Source organism: Lathyrus oleraceus, chromosome 2 (assembly GCF_024323335.1).
Source record: "Lathyrus oleraceus cultivar Zhongwan6 chromosome 2, CAAS_Psat_ZW6_1.0, whole genome shotgun sequence".
NCBI classification, from domain to species: Eukaryota; Viridiplantae; Streptophyta; class Magnoliopsida; order Fabales; family Fabaceae; genus Lathyrus; species Lathyrus oleraceus.
In genome coordinates, this window is record NC_066580.1 from 486,487,451 (window position 1) to 486,509,206 (window position 21,756).

Genomic DNA, 21,756 nt, shown 5'->3' on the forward strand with positions numbered 1-21,756 from the left:
ATTTATTTACCTTCACCCAATGAATGAAATAACAACAGCTGCTGTGCAGGTAAACACAACTATGAAAAATCAATCCACCAACCAACCCATTTTTATGAGATTTGCTTGTATTAATGCTTTGTTTCCTTTTTTTATTAAGATTTGACAACATATCATTCATCAGATACATTCATTGTTAAATTATTCTAAAAAGTAAACTTTTATAAATAGGACTAAAGGGAGTAACAAACATAGTAACAAGAAGATACATAGAACCATGGACATGTAAATGTCAAAATAACAGTTTTGTTCTTGTGGCACACATGGAAGTTGAAGATTACAATCAAAGTTTAAATGTTTAATTTTTTAAACTACAAGAAATGTTCATATAAGAAATACATATAAGTTATGTTGACAACATTCATTAGTTGTCAGTTGTCACCCTTTTTTTACCTCAATAAGAAATGAAACTCAAAGAATCAACCAACCATGGTCCTCTTTCGTCCTCTTTGTCGCACTACAAGTTGTGAAGATATATGGAGGTAAGTATGATTTCTTGAAGAAAATTTCTTAATTTAAAAACAATTAGATGGAAGGTAGTACCGTCTGCCAGCTTGTTCATTGTGGATGACCACTGCTTCGATGACTTGCGGTAAGCAGCAAGGATCCGATCAATCTATCCAGACAAATTGTCAGCACAGAAACCATATTAACAATTACGAAAATGGAAGAAAAAAAATGAGAAGTTGGCTTACAATGTTGCCACATGAAGAATGCATCGAAACAAGGGCTCTTTCCAGGACATACAAATCAACAGCTTTATCTTCGGGTAAAGTTGAAGTGAAGCTCAAACCAAAGTCAATAAGAACCTAGACAAAATACATGTCACAGCTGTAACAATAGTCAATGATATTTATCATATTGCATAACTTGAGTAGTAAATTAAATGTAATAAATTACAGGACCTAAGACATGAATGAACTCACCAACTGATCAGTATCATTCCTTAGTAACATGTTCGATGTTGTTAAGTCACCATGAACAAGACCACCATCATGTAACTTTGCAATAACATCACCAATTTGGGATGCAATCTTGCCAAGCCGCTCTTCATTGACACCACATGATCCGAATTCAAGAAACACATCCTTGACTGAAGGTCCGTCAACAAATTCAAACGTTAAAGTGTGCGACACAGGATCCACGGCATACAACACAGGTGTACACACTCCAAGTCGTCTTGCTTTGGTTGTGCACCTTGCCTCCTGCTCCAACAATTGATTCGCAAAACAAAGCATTCAAGATATCCAATGAGACACAACTATATTTATAATAATAATCATAAGGGGATTTATTTGAGCTTAACTACCGTCCTAAGCACTTAAGAGATTGCTTGAGAGAGTTTATGAAAACTACTTATAACTTATAATAAAAAGGTTGACTTTATTTTAACTTTTGTCGCAGAAGAACTAGCTTATTATACATAAGCACTTATATTATAAGTGTTTATGGTATAAGCATTCAATTAAGTTGTTTGTCCAAACACGTACTAACTTGATCAAAAATAAAAATGAAACTTTTAGGCTATGTTTGGATTGATGGAACATGACGGAACGGAGCAGAATGAAATGGTATAAACTTATTTCATTGTTTAGTTTAATTAAAAATGGATGGAATGGAGCGGAGCATGATGGAATGCATTCCATCACTTTCCATCATTTTGTATACCCTTTAGTTTGGGCGGAATGAGAAAATTGCTCTATTCCGTTATGAAATCCCCAAACAATGGCATGACATATTTATTCCATTCCGCTCCGCTCCATTCCACTTTGTTTCACTCCATTCCATTCCGTTTGTTTTAGCGTATCCAAACATAGCCTTGGCTAAATATGATCGTACCGCGTTTAAGCGCTTGAGTGTTAACTTAGAATCCAAAGTTGGATGCCTGTACTTCTTTGAGAATCGCTCCTTGACAACAGACCTTGTTCCCACAAAAGAAGACTCAAAAACTCTCTGCAACAAGAAGAATAAAAAATACATAAGCTATTGCTACTGCAATTCTAATTTCCTTCAAATTTCTGCAAAACTAGATAAAAAAATGCAAAATAGGAGCAATTTCATCAAGAAAAGATTATCTAACACAGTTGGTAAAAAACAAGTTGATTGTTTTGCATAACGGGTATGTGCTAATTGATTCAAGAAATAGAAGGGGTGAGTTAAACTTACAGCTTCAGCTCCTTGCTTGATGAGAATGAGAGAGCTATCTTTTGACTCAATTTCAGTCCCCATAATATAAAATGATACAGCAGTTGAAATTTCCTCAATTTAACCCTTGAATTGAAAGAAAATAAAGTTAGCAAATTTAGTAGGAACTGGAATTGAAGTATTTGTTCATTCATTTCTAAAGGTGACCTTTTTGTGATCATAATCGCTCGGATTCTCATAATCGCTTTTCAAAGGAAACTAGATTTTCAAACGTGATTTCCATGGATTTCGCTCGTCTCGAAATTACGGATCGGAAACAAGTGTTGGTCATGAACACAGCCGCTCATCTCTCATTCGAATTTACGATACAATTTTTCGTTTTGAATTGGGCTGAGCTTATGCGTGGTTTCAACTCAGAATTTGATTCAGTTTTAAGATAAAGGGGAATTGAAGGAACATAGAGCAAAACTGGCGGTTTGGAGTGCTTACCAACGGTTGTATTTCTGGCGGCGACGAGTAGAAGAGAAACCCAGAGATGCCGATAGCTTTCGGGTATTTCCTTTTTCCTGATTCTTTTGAGTATTGTTGTTATTAGAATTAGGAATGAGAGAAATTTATGTGGAAATATTGAGAGATATGGTGGAGAGATTAGGGCACAAGTTTGATGTGTAAAATTTTATGAGTGATAATGATGAAACTTTACACTATAAATTTTACTCTCAGTTTTAAGATAATGTGTAAAATTTTACATTATCAGTCATCATTATCATTTATTTGTATTATTTAATAAATAATTAAAATAAATTTTATTTTTTTAATATTTAACGTTCATGATTAACCTGAAAATAACAATGAATTAAATTCTAATAACTATTATCACTCGAAAACACCCATTTATATTAGTAATAATAGTCTTAGTCTCCAATAATACTTCTAGGATAAATTCCAAACATTGTTTCTAACCAAATATTTAACAACAAAACAAAACCCAATTCAGTTTTATCCCACAACAATGTACAACAACAAAAAAATAATCGTTGATGATAATTAATTCAAGTGAAGGAATATAAGTTATTTTTAATCCACTTTTTAAGTATGTTATGTTGAATAAAAGATTACCACACCAACCACTAGGTTTTATCTCATAAGTTATATGTCATTAAGAGAAGTCAAATATGTTATGTTGAATAAAAAATTACCACACCAACCACTAGGTTTTATCTCATAAGTTTTATGTCATTAAGAGAAGTCAAATATATAGACTTTTCTTATAATGTTTTAAATATAGCATTATACTGCATATTGTCCTTGTTTTAATACAAATGGTAGAATTAATTATTCTAACAAAAATATTCATTTTTCTCTAACATCAAATTACATATAAATAATAAAATAAAATAAAATAATTTTAATTTTTTTTATAAATACATCTTTAAAATATCAATAGAGTACTAACTAAAATATTGACCATCCCTTTGAGTTGGAAGTGAAGAAGATGAACATGAAGGAGCTTCAGAATTCACTTACATGGAAAGAAAATTTAAGAAAAGAGATAGAGTTTTGGATAAATTTTCAGGTAATACAATGTGTTACACGTGTACAATATTTATTTACACTGGAAATGAGTAATAACTGATTCAATGTAACAATTACAGGTAGAATTAACACCTACTGCTAAATTACAAAAAACAACTAAGTTAACTTTGTTAACTTACTGCAACATCTCGTGTTAGTGTATCTCCAATACACCCCCCCCCCCCCCCCTTAAACTTAAGGGAGATTGTTCTGGACAAAGCATCTTGAGTTTGTGACGCAACTCTTGAAACGCGATTGTAATGAGAGGCTTGGTTAACGTGTCAGCTATTTGAGTTGTAGCTGGCACATGATGAATGAGCATTCGTCTTGCAACAACTCGTTCATGAAAAAAGTGTATATCAACTCAATATGTTTGGTGCGGGCGTGTAGTACGAGATTGTGAGACAACATCACAACGTTCAGATTATCACAAAGCAGTATTGGAGTATGATATGTAACATTAAGTTCAAATAGAAGGGATTCTAACCAAAGCGGTTTCGATGTTGTGTGAGCTAGAGCCCGATATTCCACTTTGGTGTTGGAACGAGCAACTAAAGTCAACTTCTTAGAGCTCCACAAAATGACATTAGGACTAAAGACTGATGTAATTCTATTGTTACATTTTCATTTTTTTTATCATGTTAACTACCTTGCTTGAGGACAAACAAGAGTTTAAGTGTGGGGGAGTTTGATTACTAAAAAATATATCGTGTTTTTTACTTGACTCACATGCGTTTTGATATCAATTCTATAGATTTTTGTAGTGTTATGATGTTATTGTGTTCCTATTTCAACTAATTACCAGGAGAAGGCTTGCGTGAGAAGAAATGATGAAAACTGCAAAACGGGAGAAAATTACATGTATTCTACTGCCATGACGACCTCCCCTGGTGCCATGATGGTCATTACCCTCCCAGGTGGTCAATCTGTCATGGAAAAGTCAGCGAAATGAAGATTTTCTACTTGAGGTGGATGACAGACAGGTCATCATGGTGCTGACGACCGTCAGCTGAGCTCAAAAGTGTTAAAAACAAGTGTGAGTTCTAAGTATCATATTACTTAGAAAAATGGAGGTTGGGCACTTTACAAGTAAGATGACCCATTCACCTATCACCTTAAGGTTTTTGGTGAATATGTGGTGTCTATCTCATTTGTTTAGGTGAGTCTTTGACTTTTAGGTGAGTCTTTGACTTTTAGGTGAGTGTTTGACTCAATGTGAATGCTTTCCCCTCATGATGATCCATCAGTGGTAGCAGAGTCTGGTTCGAGTAAGGGACCGACTCCTTATGTCGAAAGTCTTCCTGACATGGTGGTCAGGCGACGTGTTCTGTTGAAGTGCCCATGATGAGATAACGTTATCTTTCAACGGCGACACAAACATGTGAGTGAAAGAGCTTTCGTTTGAGGGGAATATCGTGGATGAACTCACACTTGAGGGGAAGATTATTGAGAAACAAGCGTGAGTTGTGTTGAGAAACAAGTGTAAGTTATAAGTCCCACATTGCTTAAAAAAGTGGAGGTTAAATACTTTATGAGTGAGATGACTCATACACCTATCACCTTAAGGTTTTGGGTGAATATGTAGTGTCTCTCTCACTTATTTGGATGAGTGTTTGACCAAATGTAAATGCTTCCCCCTCATAATAACCCATTAGTGATATCAAATCCTGGTTCGAGTAAGGGACCAACTCGGTGTGTCGAAAGTCTTCCTGACATGGTGGTTAGGCAGCGTGTCCCGTTGAAGTGCCCATGACGAAATAAGGGTGTCTTTCGACGGTGGTACAAGCATGTGAATGAAAGAGCTGTCGCTTTATGGGGAGCATAATGGATGGACTCACACTTGAGTGGGAGATTATTGAGAAACAAATGTGAGTTTTGAGTTCCACATTGCTTAGAAAAATTGAGGTTGAGCATTTTATAAGTAAGAGGACCCATACATCTATCACCTTAAGGTTTTAGGTGAATATATGGTGTCTCTCTCACTTATTTGGGTGAGTCTTTGACCTTTAGGTGAGTGTTTTACCCAATATGAATTTTCCCCCCTTATGATGACCCATAAAAAAGGATGACGGCCAACCCTTCATGCTCATGATGCCCATCACCATTTCCAGATTCATGACAGACAGGTCATCACGAGCATGACGTCTGTCATGCTTGGTCATACCAGAGATTTTTTGCCTTCTTCGAGGAAATCAGTTATTTACTTTCCCCTATTATTTCCATTACTTGTACACGGTTTTATCAGTTACTAGAACGAACATAACACTATAAATAGGCCCTTTTGACATAGTTTTAGGCATCCAAACTTACTGTAAGAATCAAACTTTTTTTGAGCAAAAAATCACTTATTGTAAAAGCAATATTGTGTCACGTCGAGGAATAATTACACCTTTAATTTTATGTTTTTGAGCTTGGAATTTATTTTTCTGCAAACATTTGCAGCTGCTATTTTAATTTCAATCCTGTCAGAATTTTATCGATAATTTATTTCAGCATTCTGTATTGGATAAAGTCTCCGTTTGGAGCAGTTTCTTTTTTAATCATAGTTTATTCACCAACCAGGTTAATTTTCCTTAACATTTTATTTATTTTATTGTATGTGTGTATGCATTTGTTTATTATTATTTTAGCAATCATGAACATGAAATTAAACACTTTATGCTTTATATTTTTAACATGTCTGACTAAATCTGTCGAGTCTAAAATGTGAGGATCGTCGTACCGACGGTATCCTGTTGGGTTGTAATATTTATAAATATAATATGAATTATTGTTAAGTCTAAATTTTTAGATTTTAACGATAAAAATTTATGGAGAAAGTTGAAACAATGAGATATCGGTTTATCCTCAAAAAAAGGAGAAGTAGTATCGGTAGAAATTTTAGAATTTGATTTTAAAATACAAAGAAAATGCTTTTTAAATTAATTTAGAAATTATCAATTTTTAAAAAGTCATTTTAAACTTATAAATGGGTACGCGAAAGCGAGCGTATGTGAGTTTAAAATACAAATCCGGGCACGCAAAAGTGGACAAAATCTTTAGATTAAAAATTTCTACTAAAAATAACTTTTCAAGTAAAAATTAATTAATTTTCAAAAAGGATTTCGAAATTGTAATGCGCACTCGCGGAAGCGGTCAAATAGATTACAGAGTCGAAATCTGATGTCTTACACGCGAAAGCACGAGATGCCATTAATTTTATTCTTTTGTGCAAGAAAATACTTTCCAATTATAATTATAAAACATAATATAATGGGTAAAATAGGTACATGTGAGTTGCATTTCGGTCTCATGTTCTTATTAATTCCCAAAACAACTTAATTTCTCATTTTTGCAAACAAAAATACTTTCTCATCGCCTTAGATACACAAAGTGATAATAGAAACGGTAATTGAAATTGATCTATATGGAATCGACATTTTTTATACTATAACTGATATTTCTGCGTCTTAGATACACAAAGTGATAATAGATAATCGTAATTGAAAATAGTTTATGTGGGATCGATATTTTTTATATTATAACTGATATTTTTGTGCACTTGCGGACTTATCAGTTTGGAGATGAAAGAAGAAACAACAAAATCTAACACGTATCAGGTAACAATATTTGACTACCAATGTAACACTTCCAGTGTGAAGGAGACTATGGACCGCAGTAAGGGGAAGCCTATGGAACGTTACTAAGTTGCCTTGTTAAATGGTTGATGTAATTGCAGAAAGTTTCAGGCTTACCGTGTTCCTTGTTCACATGTTATCGTTGCATGGTCCTGTGTACGCAAGACACATATGTTCACTTGTCCAATGTTTACAAGGTCGTAAACCTATTTGTGGTTTACATCAAAAGCTTTTCAATGCTACTATACGAGGATTATTGGCCTATTTATGAAGGAGATATTATTTTCCATAATCCAAGAATGCAGGAATAAGAAAGGTCGCGCAGTCAGCACACATATTATAATCAAAATGGACATGACTAATAAATTGGAGAGAAAATGTGGATTGTGTCGTCTTCCTTACCATAATTGAAATTGGTGTCTCTATGTTGGAACTTGTAATAATTAATTTTTATTTTATTGTCAAATATCAATTTTAGATTACCATCAAACTTGTCATTTGTTTGAATTAGTATTAATTGAGTATTTATTTTGTCTTTAAATATCATTTTTTTGAGTTTAAAGATCTTTCACATTTAATATAGATAATAAGAATCCACTTAACACAAAATGAACAGTAACATGTCTAAAACAACAACATATACAACATATAAAAACACTTAACACCATAACATTTCTAAGAGATTACAACGATTAAAACAATATCATATGCTCCAGACATCATATCTCTGACATCAATGTCATCTTTAACTCGCATCCATATACGCTGCATATAATTCTTGTCTTTCACAATAGAGACATACGAAACAAGTCTCTCAATACTTTTAATTCTTTCACCATCATTAATCTCTCTGTCTAACCAATGATCAAGTTCCTCTCTAATTGCTTGAAACTTTGGATGTTCCAAAAACAATATCTTCACTGGAGGCTTGGCTATCAAATAAATAACATGACCTTTGCGATATTTCATATTAGAATGAATTAACAAAATTTTAGAAGAATCAGAGAAGCAATGTGAAAAAATGGATCACATCACACCTCTATTTATATCAGATTCGTCACGTGAAACTGCAAAAACAATTGACGAATCTATTATATATAAATCAAGACAACCACTAATTAAATTTTCGAATCTGTATTTAAATAATAAAAAACATAAATTAACTAGTTTCAACGTTGTAGTTAAATAAAAAAAATTATAAAATAAACACCAATTGCAATTCTGACATTGTATTTAAATAATAAAAAATATAAAACAACTATCAATCGTAACTTCTGACCCATTTAAATAATAAAAAATATAAAACATCAGCTAACTGTAATTTGAAATATGTATTTAAATGATAAAAAATATGAAATCCGTCAATTAACTTTGTATTTAAATAATAAAATACTAATTATACAATAAATTAATATAAATATATCTAAATGGTTTATATAATAAATTAATATAGATTAATTTAAATGATTTAACTAATAAATTAACATAAATAAATTTAAATAATAAAATAATAATTAAAAAATGTCTTTTAAAGTGTCACCATTCATTCAGCGGTTGAAAAAATATTTAAAAATATATGATGGTTTGGAGGTGAAAACGGTCCAGTGAGCGTTGTCCTTAGTCCAGTAGTTGAACATAGGCTTGTCTCTCTTAGCCCACAAAATCTTAAAACCTAATAAAACATGTATATTTAAATATTAAACCCTCTCAAAAAACTCATTAATCGCTGGGTGGTGGTACCATAGCAGAATGGTGCACATGGTTCTGCAAAATATTTATTAACCTTACTAATGGACAACCTATGTCACTCCATTCACTTCCTGCTCCACATGTTTCTACTCTTACCCCAACACCAAAACTTTTATGCTCTTTCTTTAATAAACCTCCAAACTTAATTAAACTTTGACTAACCTGACACTAATCACTTGTGCTTGAATATTTAAATCAATTTTAAATTATTAACTAATTATTTCTAATTCTCTTGTACTACTAATGAATGCATTGCTGGATCTTACTATGGTTCATGGGATTTAGACAGCACAAAATTACCCCATAACATAATCACTTCTTTCTATGTCAAAATCCCAATACTTTTTTTTGGACGTATTTACCAGATTATGGTTACCAGAAAAATACGGATAAAAATGGGTACCGTCTATTGTATACGACAGGTTGAGAAATAATCCTCCTATAGATGAATTTATATACAATCAAGAATACCAATATTTTTATATTATTAAATGCATGGTTAAATATATATACTCCACCCTCTCAATACAAAGTATTTGTATTCATATTGGTTATCTGCACACATAAAATTAATATACGCTACTTATGTTGATATATTAAAAAAAACACTTTACAAATTAAAAAAAGAAATTTGTGAGTTAAAACAAAATATTATATTGACTCACATAATATTAACAAGGTTCTCATTTATGTTTGTTGGGATTACTTGTTTTATAAGAGAGAGGGGCAACAACAAATATGATTTATGAATTTGAAATCATTAAGTGAAAATATTAAGTGAAAATAGAGTAATTGAGTATGGAGAGGGAGAGAGAGAATTAGAGAGAATAATTGAGGATGAAAATTTTCATTAATATTGATTGAGATACCTCTTGAAGTATTCATACAAATTATATTGGATTGAGATACAAGAAACAAAAAAAAATTGTCTGTTGTTAGTGGTTATACAAAATCTGTAACAAATTACAAGTCTTTCTATAATTAAAATTCAACACAGTGGTAACCGGCTACCAGAACGCAGTAACCGGTTACACTTGTTCTAACAACTAAAAATACCACACCTTGTGACCCGTTACAAGAACGCAGTAAATGGTTACAACATTTGAAATTGATTTTTCCACAAGACACCACTTTAATTCAAGTGTTTCAAGTTTTTCATGTCTATGTTCTTCTTCAATTTTTTAAACATTTCAATTGTGACTCCTTTAGTTAGCAAATCGGTCACTTAGTTTTTACTTCTACAATATCTCAATCTCAACATTCCTTCACTAACAAGTTCTTTCAAGTAGTGAAACATTGTCTCAATATGCTTGCTCCTCCCATGTACAATTGTATTCTTAGCAAGGTTTATAGTGGAAAACGTTATCAACCATGAGATTACAACGTCGCCCTCTTCGCTACCCAGCTCTTTCAACAGATTCATTAACCACGCGGCTTGGCACACACACAACAAAACGACAATGTACTCGGTCTCCCAAGAAGAGAGTGTTATTATCGGTTCCTTCTTCGAACACCATGAGATTGGTGTTTTACTGAACATAAAATGTATCCAACTGTAAACTTTATATCATCTTTATATCTGCACCAATTAGAATCGGTAAAACCAAACAAAATGTATTTTTTGCCTGTGTCCATTGTGGGAAAAAAGAATTATGCACCCAATAAATCCTTTGGTGTATCTTAGAATCCTCTTGACTACTGCCAAGTGAGACACCTATGGTCTCCTCCATGAATATACTCATAATATTTATACTAGACACCAAATTCAGTTGCGCATTGCACAAGTAACACAAAGATCCAATCAACCTCATATACTCAGTTGGATTAACATCTTGATCATCCTCATTCTTCGACAATTGTAGTATTGGTTCAGCAGGAGTATTGGCAACATCACAATGCTCTATTTCAAACTTCAAAATCTCAAGGGCATACCTTCTTTGGTGCACGAGCAGTCCCTTCTTGGACTTGTAGAACTCAATACCAATGAAGTATGTCATGAGGGCAAGATCGGTCATCTCAAACTCCTTCGCATGGGCACTCTTGAACTTAGAAATGCACTTCTCATCGTTGCTCATAATCAATAAATCGTTTACGTATAGACAAAGGATTATCACCCCTTCTCTTGTATCCTTTTTCACATACACAACATGTTCAGATACACACTTCTTGAAGTAAATCTCCTTTAAGAAACCATTTATTCTTTTGTTCCAAACTCTTGGAGCTTGTTTTGAACCATACAACACTTTCTTCAAATTGTAGAACTTTAACTCTTGATTTTTCACAACAAAACCAATGGGTTGTTTTATATAAACTTTTTCTTCAAGTTGTCTGTTCAAAAACACAGATTTGACATCCATTTGGTAGATGGACCAATTGTTGTTATTTGCAATACCAATAACTAGTGTAATGGTTTCAATTCTAGCCACTGGCGCAAGTACCTCTTCAAAGTCTATGTCTTCTATTTGCAAAAATCTTTTTACAACTAATTGAACCTTATGCTTGATTATTTCACCCTTGAGATTTACCTTCACTTTGTATACCCATATTTCACCAATTAGCTTCTTTCTTTCTGGTAGATCAACCAACTTCCAAGTCTTGTTCTTCTCAATCGATTACAACTCCTACTTCATGGCACCAATTCATTTTGGATCACTGAAGGTCTCTTCCGTTTTAACAGGTTCATATTCAATTGTAAGTGAAAAATGGACGAAATCACCACCATCATTGACTTTGTTATCTCGAAACAACTCATAATCTTAGAGTCTTGGAGGAAAACATCTTTTCCTTGTTGATCTTCTTAATTTCTCTTCCATTTGGGCTTCGACGAGGGTTGTTTATGCACTATCAAGCATTGCAGAAACTGTTTCTTCATTGCCATAACCAATTACAACTTTTTGGTAACCGTTTATAGGCTGCTGCAACTCCTTGATTTCATCAAAAATGACGTCTCAGCCGATCACAATTCTTATATTTGCTTCATCATACAACTTGCAACCTCCAATAGAGTGATACCTTACAAGTATAATCAGTTCTCCCTTATCATCCATCTTCTTTCTAAGTTGCCACGACACATGTCGATATGCTACCAAACTGAAGACTCTCAAGTGATTCATATTTAGTTTAAATCATGACCATGCTTGCTCTGATTTCATCTTCTCAAGCTTCTTTGTTGTACACCTATTCAACAAATATGCAGTTGTGGACACCATTTCTCCCCATAACCCTTTCGGAAAGTTCTTCCCTTTCAACATGTTTCTCACATTGTTCATAATCGGTCGATTCTTCCTTTCGGCAACACTATTTTGCTGCGGTGTATATGATGGTATTACCTCATGTACTATCCCTTCTTGATCACAAAACCTTCCAAAGTCATTTGAGACATATTTGCCTCCACCATTGGTTTTGAGAACTTTGAGCTTGTGTCCGCTTTGCCTCTTAAGCATCGACTTGAACTTCTTAAACTATTCAAATACCCCATCCTTTCTCTTGATTAGGTATGTCCATAGCTTTATACTATGATCATTAATGAATGTGACAAAATATATATTGTCACCAATCAAATCAACTTGCATCGATCCACACACATCCGAATACACCACCTCAAGGTGACATTTGGTTCTACAACCCGCATCCATGTTGAGTTTACCCTTATGTTGCTTCTCTTTCACACATTTTTCACAAATTTCATTTATTATGTTGATCAATGACATTCCCATTACCAATTTATTCTTTTGCAAGGCATTGAAATCTTTAAAGTTGAGATGCCAAAGCCTATAATGCCATATTCACTCTTCTTAACTAGCCGATGTAGCAAGATACCTATGCTCAATAACCTTTAACTCAACCTTGAAAGTTCTGTTGAAATCCATAGGAGATTTTAGGATCAAAACCTTGTTTTCATTCATAATGTGTAGTGCCTTGTTATCCATACGAATTTTGTAGCCATTCTCAAGTAATTGGCCAATATTTAGAAGGTTACACTTGATTCTGGAAATATACAACATATCCTTTATCAAATAATATCTGCCATCCCTTCTCTCGATCGATACATCCCCAATCCCTTCCACTGTTAGAGTGGTGTCATCCGTGAACTTCATTTTGTTCTTCATGGAACTATTGATTGTAATAAACCAATCTTTCCTCCCCGTCATATGCATTGAACATCTGGAGTCCAAATACCATTGATCGCGGCCTTGCACTTCTTTTTTCAAAATCTTCATTGCATTTTCTTTTGCATGTAACCAATTATAGCATTTATCTAACCGGTTACATCATGGTTTTGTAGCATTTCCAAAAATGTTGTTGCTGTTGTCCCGCAGTTTGTTGTTGTTGCATTCCCCCTGTGTGATCATGACCAAGAGTTTGTTCTCCTCATCAAACTCTTATCTTGCAACGTTGGCTTCATTCACTCGAGGTTCTTTCTTGTTCGCATTGCGCTCTCTTTTAAAATGACCTAACTTTTGACAAACAAAGCATTGCATCTTGCACTTGTCAATCCTCCTCCTTTTACTTCTAAAGTTTCATTTACCAACATTCTTGTTGCAACTTCTCTCCCCCTTTTGACAAGTCGAATACTTGGAACTTTGAGATTTTCTTCCACCTAAATTCTGAAAAATTCCATCTAATCTTCACGGGCCATTTTCCTTTCGATTTCTTCTCTTTTTCATTGAAACGGGCTTGCAAAGCGATCTCCAATTTGTCTTATCACAATTCATCTCCTCCATCCTTTGTTCACGTTCTTCAAGAGAGCTTTGGATCTCCTCCTTGCTCATGGTCGTAAGATCCTTCGATTTTTCAATCACTACAACAATGTTATTGAATCTTGCAATCAAAGAACACATGATTTCCGCGATAACATATTATTCTGTAACAGTTTCTCCACATGCTTTTACTTAATTCACCAATCGAGTAATTCTCATTGCAAAGTATTTGATGGTCTCTTTCTTCTCAATTAGAATTAACTCAAGTTGACGTTTCCGAGTTTATAACCTCACAACCTTCACCTTGTCATCCCCTGCGTATGCCTTCTCCAAAATTTCCACGCTTGCTTCGATGATTCGCAATCACTAACTTTCTCAAAATTATTCGTATCATCCCATTGATGGATTAAAAAAAGTGTCTTGAAATCTTTCTTCTTTTATTCCTTATGTGTTGCTCGATGTGCATCTGTTGCACCTTCGACAAGAGGACTCACATCGTTCTTGATCACTTCAAGAACATCTTGGTAGCCAAACAACACCTTCATTTGCTTGAACCATTTGTCGAAATTCTTCGCATCAAGGATGAGTAGGTTTTCAGGGATTCTTTCATTGGAGACATATTTCATGTTGTACACTAGGTGTTTGGTGGATTGAACCGGAATCTTGATGCCAAATGTTAGAACTTGGAATCGCAAGGTTAGTGAAAATGGAGTAATTGAGTGTGGAGAGGGAGGGAGAGAGAGAAAGAGAGAGAGAGAGAGAGAGAGAGAGAGAAATTATAACTAAGGTTGGAATGTTCATTAACATTGATTGAGACACCCCTTGGGTATCTATACAAATTACAGTTGATTGGAATACAAGAAACAACAAACATAAAATTACATAAAAAATTGTCTGCCTGTAATCGATTACATAAAACCTGCAATCGATTACAAATGTTTCTACAATTAAAATTAAACACAATAGTAACTGGTTACCAAAATGCAATAATCGGTACACGTGTTCTAACAACTTAAAATACCACACCGTGTAATCAGATACAAGAACGCAGTAACCGATTACAACACTTGAATTACTGATTTTTCCACAACAATTTCATATATGAAGCAAAATACGTCGACTGACTATCCAATGTTGTGTTGGGCATGAAAGCTTCGGGAAAATGGAGATTGTGTGTCAAGTATATTGATCTGAATAAGGCATGCTCTATGGACTCGTATCCACTCACGTGTATACATGAGTTGGTCAACAACTGAGTCAGATATAGGTTATTACCTTTTATGGATGCATACTCCGGTATAATCAGATACCCATGTACGATCCAGACAGAGGGAATACCATTTTCATGACCGAACATGCAAACTATACCAAAATAGCGTAATGCCCTTTGGTTTGAAGAATGAGGGAACAACATGTCAAAGGATGATGAACAAGATTTTCAAGGAAGAAATAAGTGAAACATTAGAGGTGTGCATAAATGAAATGACTGTCAAGTCTAACAAATAAGAGGTACACGAACAACACCTCACTCGGATTTTCCTAAGAGTTAAACAATACAATATGAGACTCAATCCAAAAAAATGTATATTTAGTGTGATAGCCGATAATTTTATGGGTTTTTATTTGACAAAAAGATGCGTAGAAGTAAATCCAGACAAGTGTGGGGCCATAATTATAATGGTGAACCTACAACAATGAAGGAAGTCATGAAGTTGAACGGAATGTTGATATAAATTCATTTCAAAGTCAACGTATCATATCTTTCGAAATTGCCCCTACCTCCCCTAACTCTCAGCGGGTTTTAACAATCGCAAAATTAACTTGGCAAACATGATTATGTTTCCAATTTTAGATTTTAGAAGTGCACGACTAATCGAATCCCCTAAGTTCCACTTCATTTTTTTATGTGCCAAACCAAATTTTTTACCTATCACATCCCATTTTTGCTGTCTTTTGTGAAGTTGTATTAAATATAACAGACTCATTTTGCATTTTCATTTGTCACACCAAGCTAAACGCACTCTTTAAAATTTTCAAATAAATAATAATTATTAAGAAAATAAAGTATTACTCTCTTTATGATAGTGACCTAATTGATCAATTTATATAAATTTAATATATATATATATATATATATATATATATATATATTTATTGTGATTAGAACACTTATTTATAGTATTTCATTATAAAAATACCACAATGTGATTGGGAATGTATCCATCCTCCTTGGTTTGATGTAAAAACAATATGATAGTGCAAATGAATCTTGAAACAAAGCAGACGTCTTGGCCACAGTGCTCATTGACTTCCATTGTAAAGAGCTTGTTCTGTAATTTTGTGGCTCAAGGCAACATAGAAGACGATGTTCATTTGACTTGTGTTGTGTTCTAATCGGTGTATATATATATACTCACTCACCACTATACCAACGGTAAAGTATTTATTTACAAATATCGATGTAGAAATTGAAAACCAAAGGAACGTGAATGATGCAGTCATTTGTCAGTACTTAATAGGTTTAGATATACGGTCGTGTCGTCTTCTTTATAATATTGTCCACCTATTGTATTCTGTTTGTTTCTAATTTTTGTCACCATACAGTACCCAAGAAATCTCTAATATTTTTTCTCACTGCAAATAAAAGATGTAAACTTTATTTTATTAATTTTATGTATTGAAAAAGTTAAAATGCACGGATGATTACCGTAGAATTTGTATTTAAAATGTACAAGTACATTGAATTAATAATTAAAGTAGTATAGTTAAATGCAATGGTTGAGTCAAAGGCGTATAGGAATGCACGTGACTGGATTTGGACAGGCCTGCCTGCGTGTCTCCTGAACCACATGTCGCCTTTAATATACTCTACATGCGGATGCCACTCACACCAAATTTATGTTTATCATTTCTAAAAGATTTTTTTTAATATTTATTGTCATTTTTAAGATTTTAATTCATATATTGACTAATGTTTTGTTAACAATATCTATAATTATATTTATTAAAATACATGTCTAAATGTGTAATAAGTTAATTATTAGTGAAGACTAATATAAAAAATAAAAAAATATTATTAATTAAATCAACAATGTATTTACATGTACTATCGTAGTGGATCGAAATGGGATGATCTGACCTAAATAGCATAAATTATAAAACAAAATTTACTATTTTATGTGTTAAATTTAGAATTCCGACTTATTTATAAAAAAAAGTTAATTAGAACAACAACAACCAAGATTTATACTATCCAATTAAGTGGGGTCGATTATATAAATCAACTTTCGTCATATTGTTCCAAAATACATTTTTATCTAAATCGTTAATATCGATTTTTTTTATAAAAAAATCTCTTATAGTATTTTTAGATCTTTCTCTTCTAGTTTTGACGTCTCTTTACCTGATTTACTTGTTAAATTTGTAATTCTTTGAGTCGAAATAGCGTGCGTTCGACAAGAGTCGAACAAAGTTTATATTGGTTGTATTTGACAGAAAGTCTAATACAACTTGTCGAAGGGTGTTTTAGTTTGGTCGAAGGAGTCAACCTCGAGAGTCGTAGAAGACTGACTAAACTTAGTTTTAGTTGAGTTAGTTATTTTTGTGATTGCTTTGAGTACAAGTAATCACATTTATAAATAGAGAGGAACTTTATTTCATTTGTAACAAGTTAGTAAGAAGTTTTATAGTAACATTATGTAGTTTCAAAAATCATAATTATGATTAACACACATTGTAACAAGCACTTAGAGTGTAGTTTGCCCAACAATACAACCTTCTTCTTCTTCATCAAGAATTTATTTTTTCTCTTACTTCTCAAATGTCTTGTTTTCTTCTTTCAATTATCTGTTTGGTGTAGAATCATCTCGCAACCAATGAGTGGTTGTTTCACCCGAGTAAAGGGTGAAGAATAAGAGGCGTGATCAATCAAGAAGATTGATTCTTGTTCATTAAGATTGATTTAGTTAACTTTAAGATTTGATTTTTCCCAATATCTGATATCTAGAGCACAATTGTGTGATCTTTGGGACGCATTGAATCACGATGAATCATCTGAACGAACATTTTCCAGCGTATCTTCCAATCTTAAATGGTAAGAATTATGAAAATTGTTGTAAGAAGATGAATGTTATTTTATGTTATCAAGACTCTGGGGTCTTGTGAAGAATGTAGTAACACCAATAGGAGAGAATGTTACAGGTGAATAAAAGGTTGCACACAAAGATTTGAAGAAGGATGATTATAAGGCTATTTTTTTAATCCATCAATGCGTTGATCTATACAACTTTGAGAAAGTTGGTGATGTAGATTCAATAAAGGAAGCATGGGACATCCTGGAAAAATCATTTGGAGAGGATGAGAAAGTGAAGGAGGCGAGGTTGCAAACTCACAAAAGAATATATGAATTACTTCAGATGGAAGACAATGAAAATGTGACCGGTTTCTTCACTAGGGTAACAAAGATGGTGAATCAAATCAAAAATGCATGGAGAAGTATTGACATCAGAATATGTAGTGTCAAAGATTTTGAGGTCATTACATCCAAAATTTGATCATGTGGTAGTAGCCATAGAAGAATCAAAGGATTTTCCAAGTATGGCAAAAGAAGAGCTTTAAGGGACGCTTGAATCTCACGAACAAAGAATGGATGAAAGAACTGCAAGCAAGTCGAAGACTGACGTGGCTTTGCAAACTACGTTGATTAAAAAAAAGGCAAAGGAAAATGGATTGAAGGAAAAGGAAGAGGAAATCATCACGAAAGTATCTCACCAAATCAAAGATGATATTGTAACAAAGGTAATCACAGAGGTGGTGGTGCAGGTAGAGGAAGAGGCGATGGAAGAAAACCTGTTAGAAGTCATACTCAATGCTACAATTGTCAAAAGTATGGCCACTATGCAAGTCAATGTCGAGGAGGCAAAAAGGATCAAGAAAGTGATGCAAAGCTTGCAGAAGAAGACTGAGTGATGCTAATGGTCACAACAAAAGAAGAACAAATATTCAAAGATCAATGGTATCTTGACTCAGGTTGTTCGTCACACATTACTGGAAGAAAAGATTGGTTTATCAACATCAGTCCCTCGTTGAAGAACAAGGTAAAATTTGCAAATGACAAATCACTATCTGCTGAAGGTATTTGTGATGTTTTGATCAGGAGAAAGGATGACAAACAATCAGTAATTTACAATGTGTTATATATACCTGACATGAAGAGTAGTATGCTAAGTATATGTTAGTTGATCAAGAGGAATTACAAAGTATTGATCGAAGACAGAATAATGAGAATGATCGAATCGAGTAACATGTTAATCTTGAAGGCTCCTATGTCTTAGAATAGAACCTTCAGGATTGAACTTGATGTGTTGGAACATAAGTGCCCGACGACTGCAGCTAACAGAGATGAATGGTTATGGCATTAGAAACTTGGTCACTTGAATTTTAATGACATTAGTATTCTGAAAAGACAAAACATGGTTTCAGTCCTACCATAAAACCCTTATTCCGGAAGAAGTATGTGAAGAATGTGTTCAAGAAAAGCAACACAAGAATAGCTCCATCAAGGATGCAAAAACCAAGTCAAAAGCCACTTTTGAGATAATCTACTCAGACGTGTGTGTTCCTATCCGGGTAGATTCACTTAGAGGTAACAAGTAATTTGTTACATTTATGGATGATTACAGCAGAAAGCTGTGGACCTACTTAATCATTAAGAAAACTGATGTGATCGATGTTTTCACCAAGTTCAAAGCAATGGTGGAAATAAAGAGTGGTCACAAGATCAAGGTTCTGAGGACAAATAGAGGTGAAAAGTACGTGTCAAAAGATTTCGACACAATATGTACAAAAGAATGAATTATGAATGAGGTGGTGTCACCATACATTCCTCAACAAAATGGTATTGCTGAAAGAAAGAACACAACTGTTATGAATATGGTGAGAAGTATGTTAAAAGACAAGCATATCCCAAATCAGCTATTAGGTAAGGTTGTGTAGAACATACATATTAAAAAAATGTTCAACAAATAGGATTGAAGGTATCACACCATATCACATAGGCATGCATCATATCAGCTAGGAAGAAAACTGGATGATAAGTCGAGTCAGATGATCCTTGTGGGATATCACTCGATTGGTGGATACAAACTGTTTGACCTAGTGAACAAGCAAGTCATGATCAGTAGGGATGTGATCGTAGATGAGCTTAAGGAGTGAGATTGGACTAATAACATCAAGAAGGATTAAGTGAGAATCATGTGTGATGAACCAGCTAGTGAAGTTGTTAGAGAAGTTCGAGAAAAAGTTGTTGAAGGTTAAGCTAGCACAAGTAGACCTCAGAGAACCAGAAACATGCATGCAAGATTGCAGGAATGTGTAATCACATTAGATGATGTGGTCGATGATGAAGGTGAGTTATTACACTATGAATTCTATTAGATACTGAGCAAGTCGATATAGTTGAAGCATTGAAAGATTCAAGGTGGATGAGATAAAATCCATAGATGACAATGATACTTGGACACTAGTTGAATTTCCAAAAGGGAAGAAGAAAATTGATATGAAGTGGATATACAAAGTCAATTTGAATCCAAAAGGTGAAGTAATTCGACACAAGGCAAGACTTGTAGCATAGGGGTTCCTTCAGGAAGAAGGAATCGACTATGATAAAGTCTTTGCACCAGTAGCTTGAATTAAAAAAAATCAGGTTGATTGTTGGTCTAGCCAATATTCATAAATGGTCTATGTTTCAGATGGACGTGAAATGTGCATTCTCGAATGACCCTCTAGACGAAGAGGTGTTTGTAACACAACCAGTTGGGTTTGTGAAACAAGACCAAGAAATAAATGTATACAGGCTGCATAAAGCTCTATATGGACTGAAACAAACCCCGAGAGCTTGGAACAAGAAAATAGACGACTTTCTAAGAGAGAAAGAGTTTGAGAAAGTAAACTCTTAATTAAATAAAAACAAACAATTTTCTACTTTATACAATAAGGGTGTCACACATCTCCCTCAAATATACATGCTTTTCAAGAAAAAACTTTATAACAACGCAGCAAAAATTTAAGTCATTTTATTTCAACTAAAAAACAACTCAACATAATTAAATAGATTCATAAATCTCATAAAATAATAAATAACAAAACTTGTTTCAATGTTACACTATCAAAGTGACACCACATAAAACTAAACCCAAAACAGTAAACATAAAGAAGTTGGAATCTACGCAAGTCCTTCGAATAAGCAAACATCTAGTGCTCCTCTACCTGGGTATTTGTAATACCAACATAACGGACAATACAACAACAAAAATGGGTGAAAATAAATTCACAGATGTTATCGGTATATTAAACAATAAGGATAGTTTCAAATAACGATAACATCAACACAGATAACAACTCACACCCACAATAAATTACAACGCAAATGAAATTCTATGTCATTCTCCTCCAATATGCATGTGGTACTAAGGTTTGAAATCCAGAGTTATTTTACTGATTTATCCATGTCTTTGGTTCCTCTCTGAACCTAAGACAGTCATTGGTTCCTATATGAACCGTGACCTCGTTGGATTGAAGTCCTACCTATCTTTGATATACATGAGTGCATGAGACTCAATAATAACTTTCAAAACCACATACTCAACTGTCAAACTCGTAATCAAAGAAATAAAATTCACATCTCGTACTCATTCCTCTCCGAACCTACAATTTTACCAATGTAAGGTAAACTTTGTAGTTCCTCTCTAAACTACTCAAATCAAAATATGTTATGCAATTATAACTGAATCACATAATCATATAATATTCACACATACCCATCAATAAGGAAAAATGATTACTCATGCCAGCCCATTAACAGGATAAAAAAATAGTTACTCACATACAACTCTAGCTTTATCAAAACAACTCAAAATCTGTCAAATTATTCA

At 33.6% G+C, this 21,756-nt stretch overlaps 1 protein-coding gene across 1 annotated transcript; it reads right to left on the bottom strand.

The window, feature by feature from the left end:
* Nucleotides 1-231: 231 nt before the first annotated feature.
* LOC127120793 (uncharacterized) lies at nt 232-2,893 on the bottom strand. The gene is made up of 7 exons (XM_051051339.1): nt 2,674-2,893; nt 2,206-2,310; nt 1,879-1,992; nt 966-1,244; nt 735-848; nt 583-655; nt 232-496 (listed from the first exon to the last, which is right to left on the bottom strand). The coding sequence occupies exons 2-7, from the start codon at nt 2,266-2,268 to the stop codon at nt 459-461; spliced, it is 681 nt and encodes a 226-aa protein (XP_050907296.1). The 5' UTR covers nt 2,269-2,310; nt 2,674-2,893; the 3' UTR covers nt 232-458.
* Between the last annotated feature and the right edge of the window lie 18,863 nt (nt 2,894-21,756).

Bases quoted from the DNA above. Each gene is read 5' to 3' on its own strand.
- LOC127120793 (XM_051051339.1), bottom strand. From the start codon at position 2,268: ATGGGGACTGAAATTGAGTCAAAAGATAGCTCTCTCATTCTCATCAAG. The intron at 1,993-2,205 runs GTAAGTTTAACT...TTCTTGTTGCAG, and splicing joins TCAAGCAAGGAGCTGAAGCT to AGAGTTTTTGAGTCTTCTTT. The intron at 1,245-1,878 runs GTACGATCATAT...TTGTTGGAGCAG, and splicing joins CACTCAAGCGCTTAAACGCG to GAGGCAAGGTGCACAACCAA.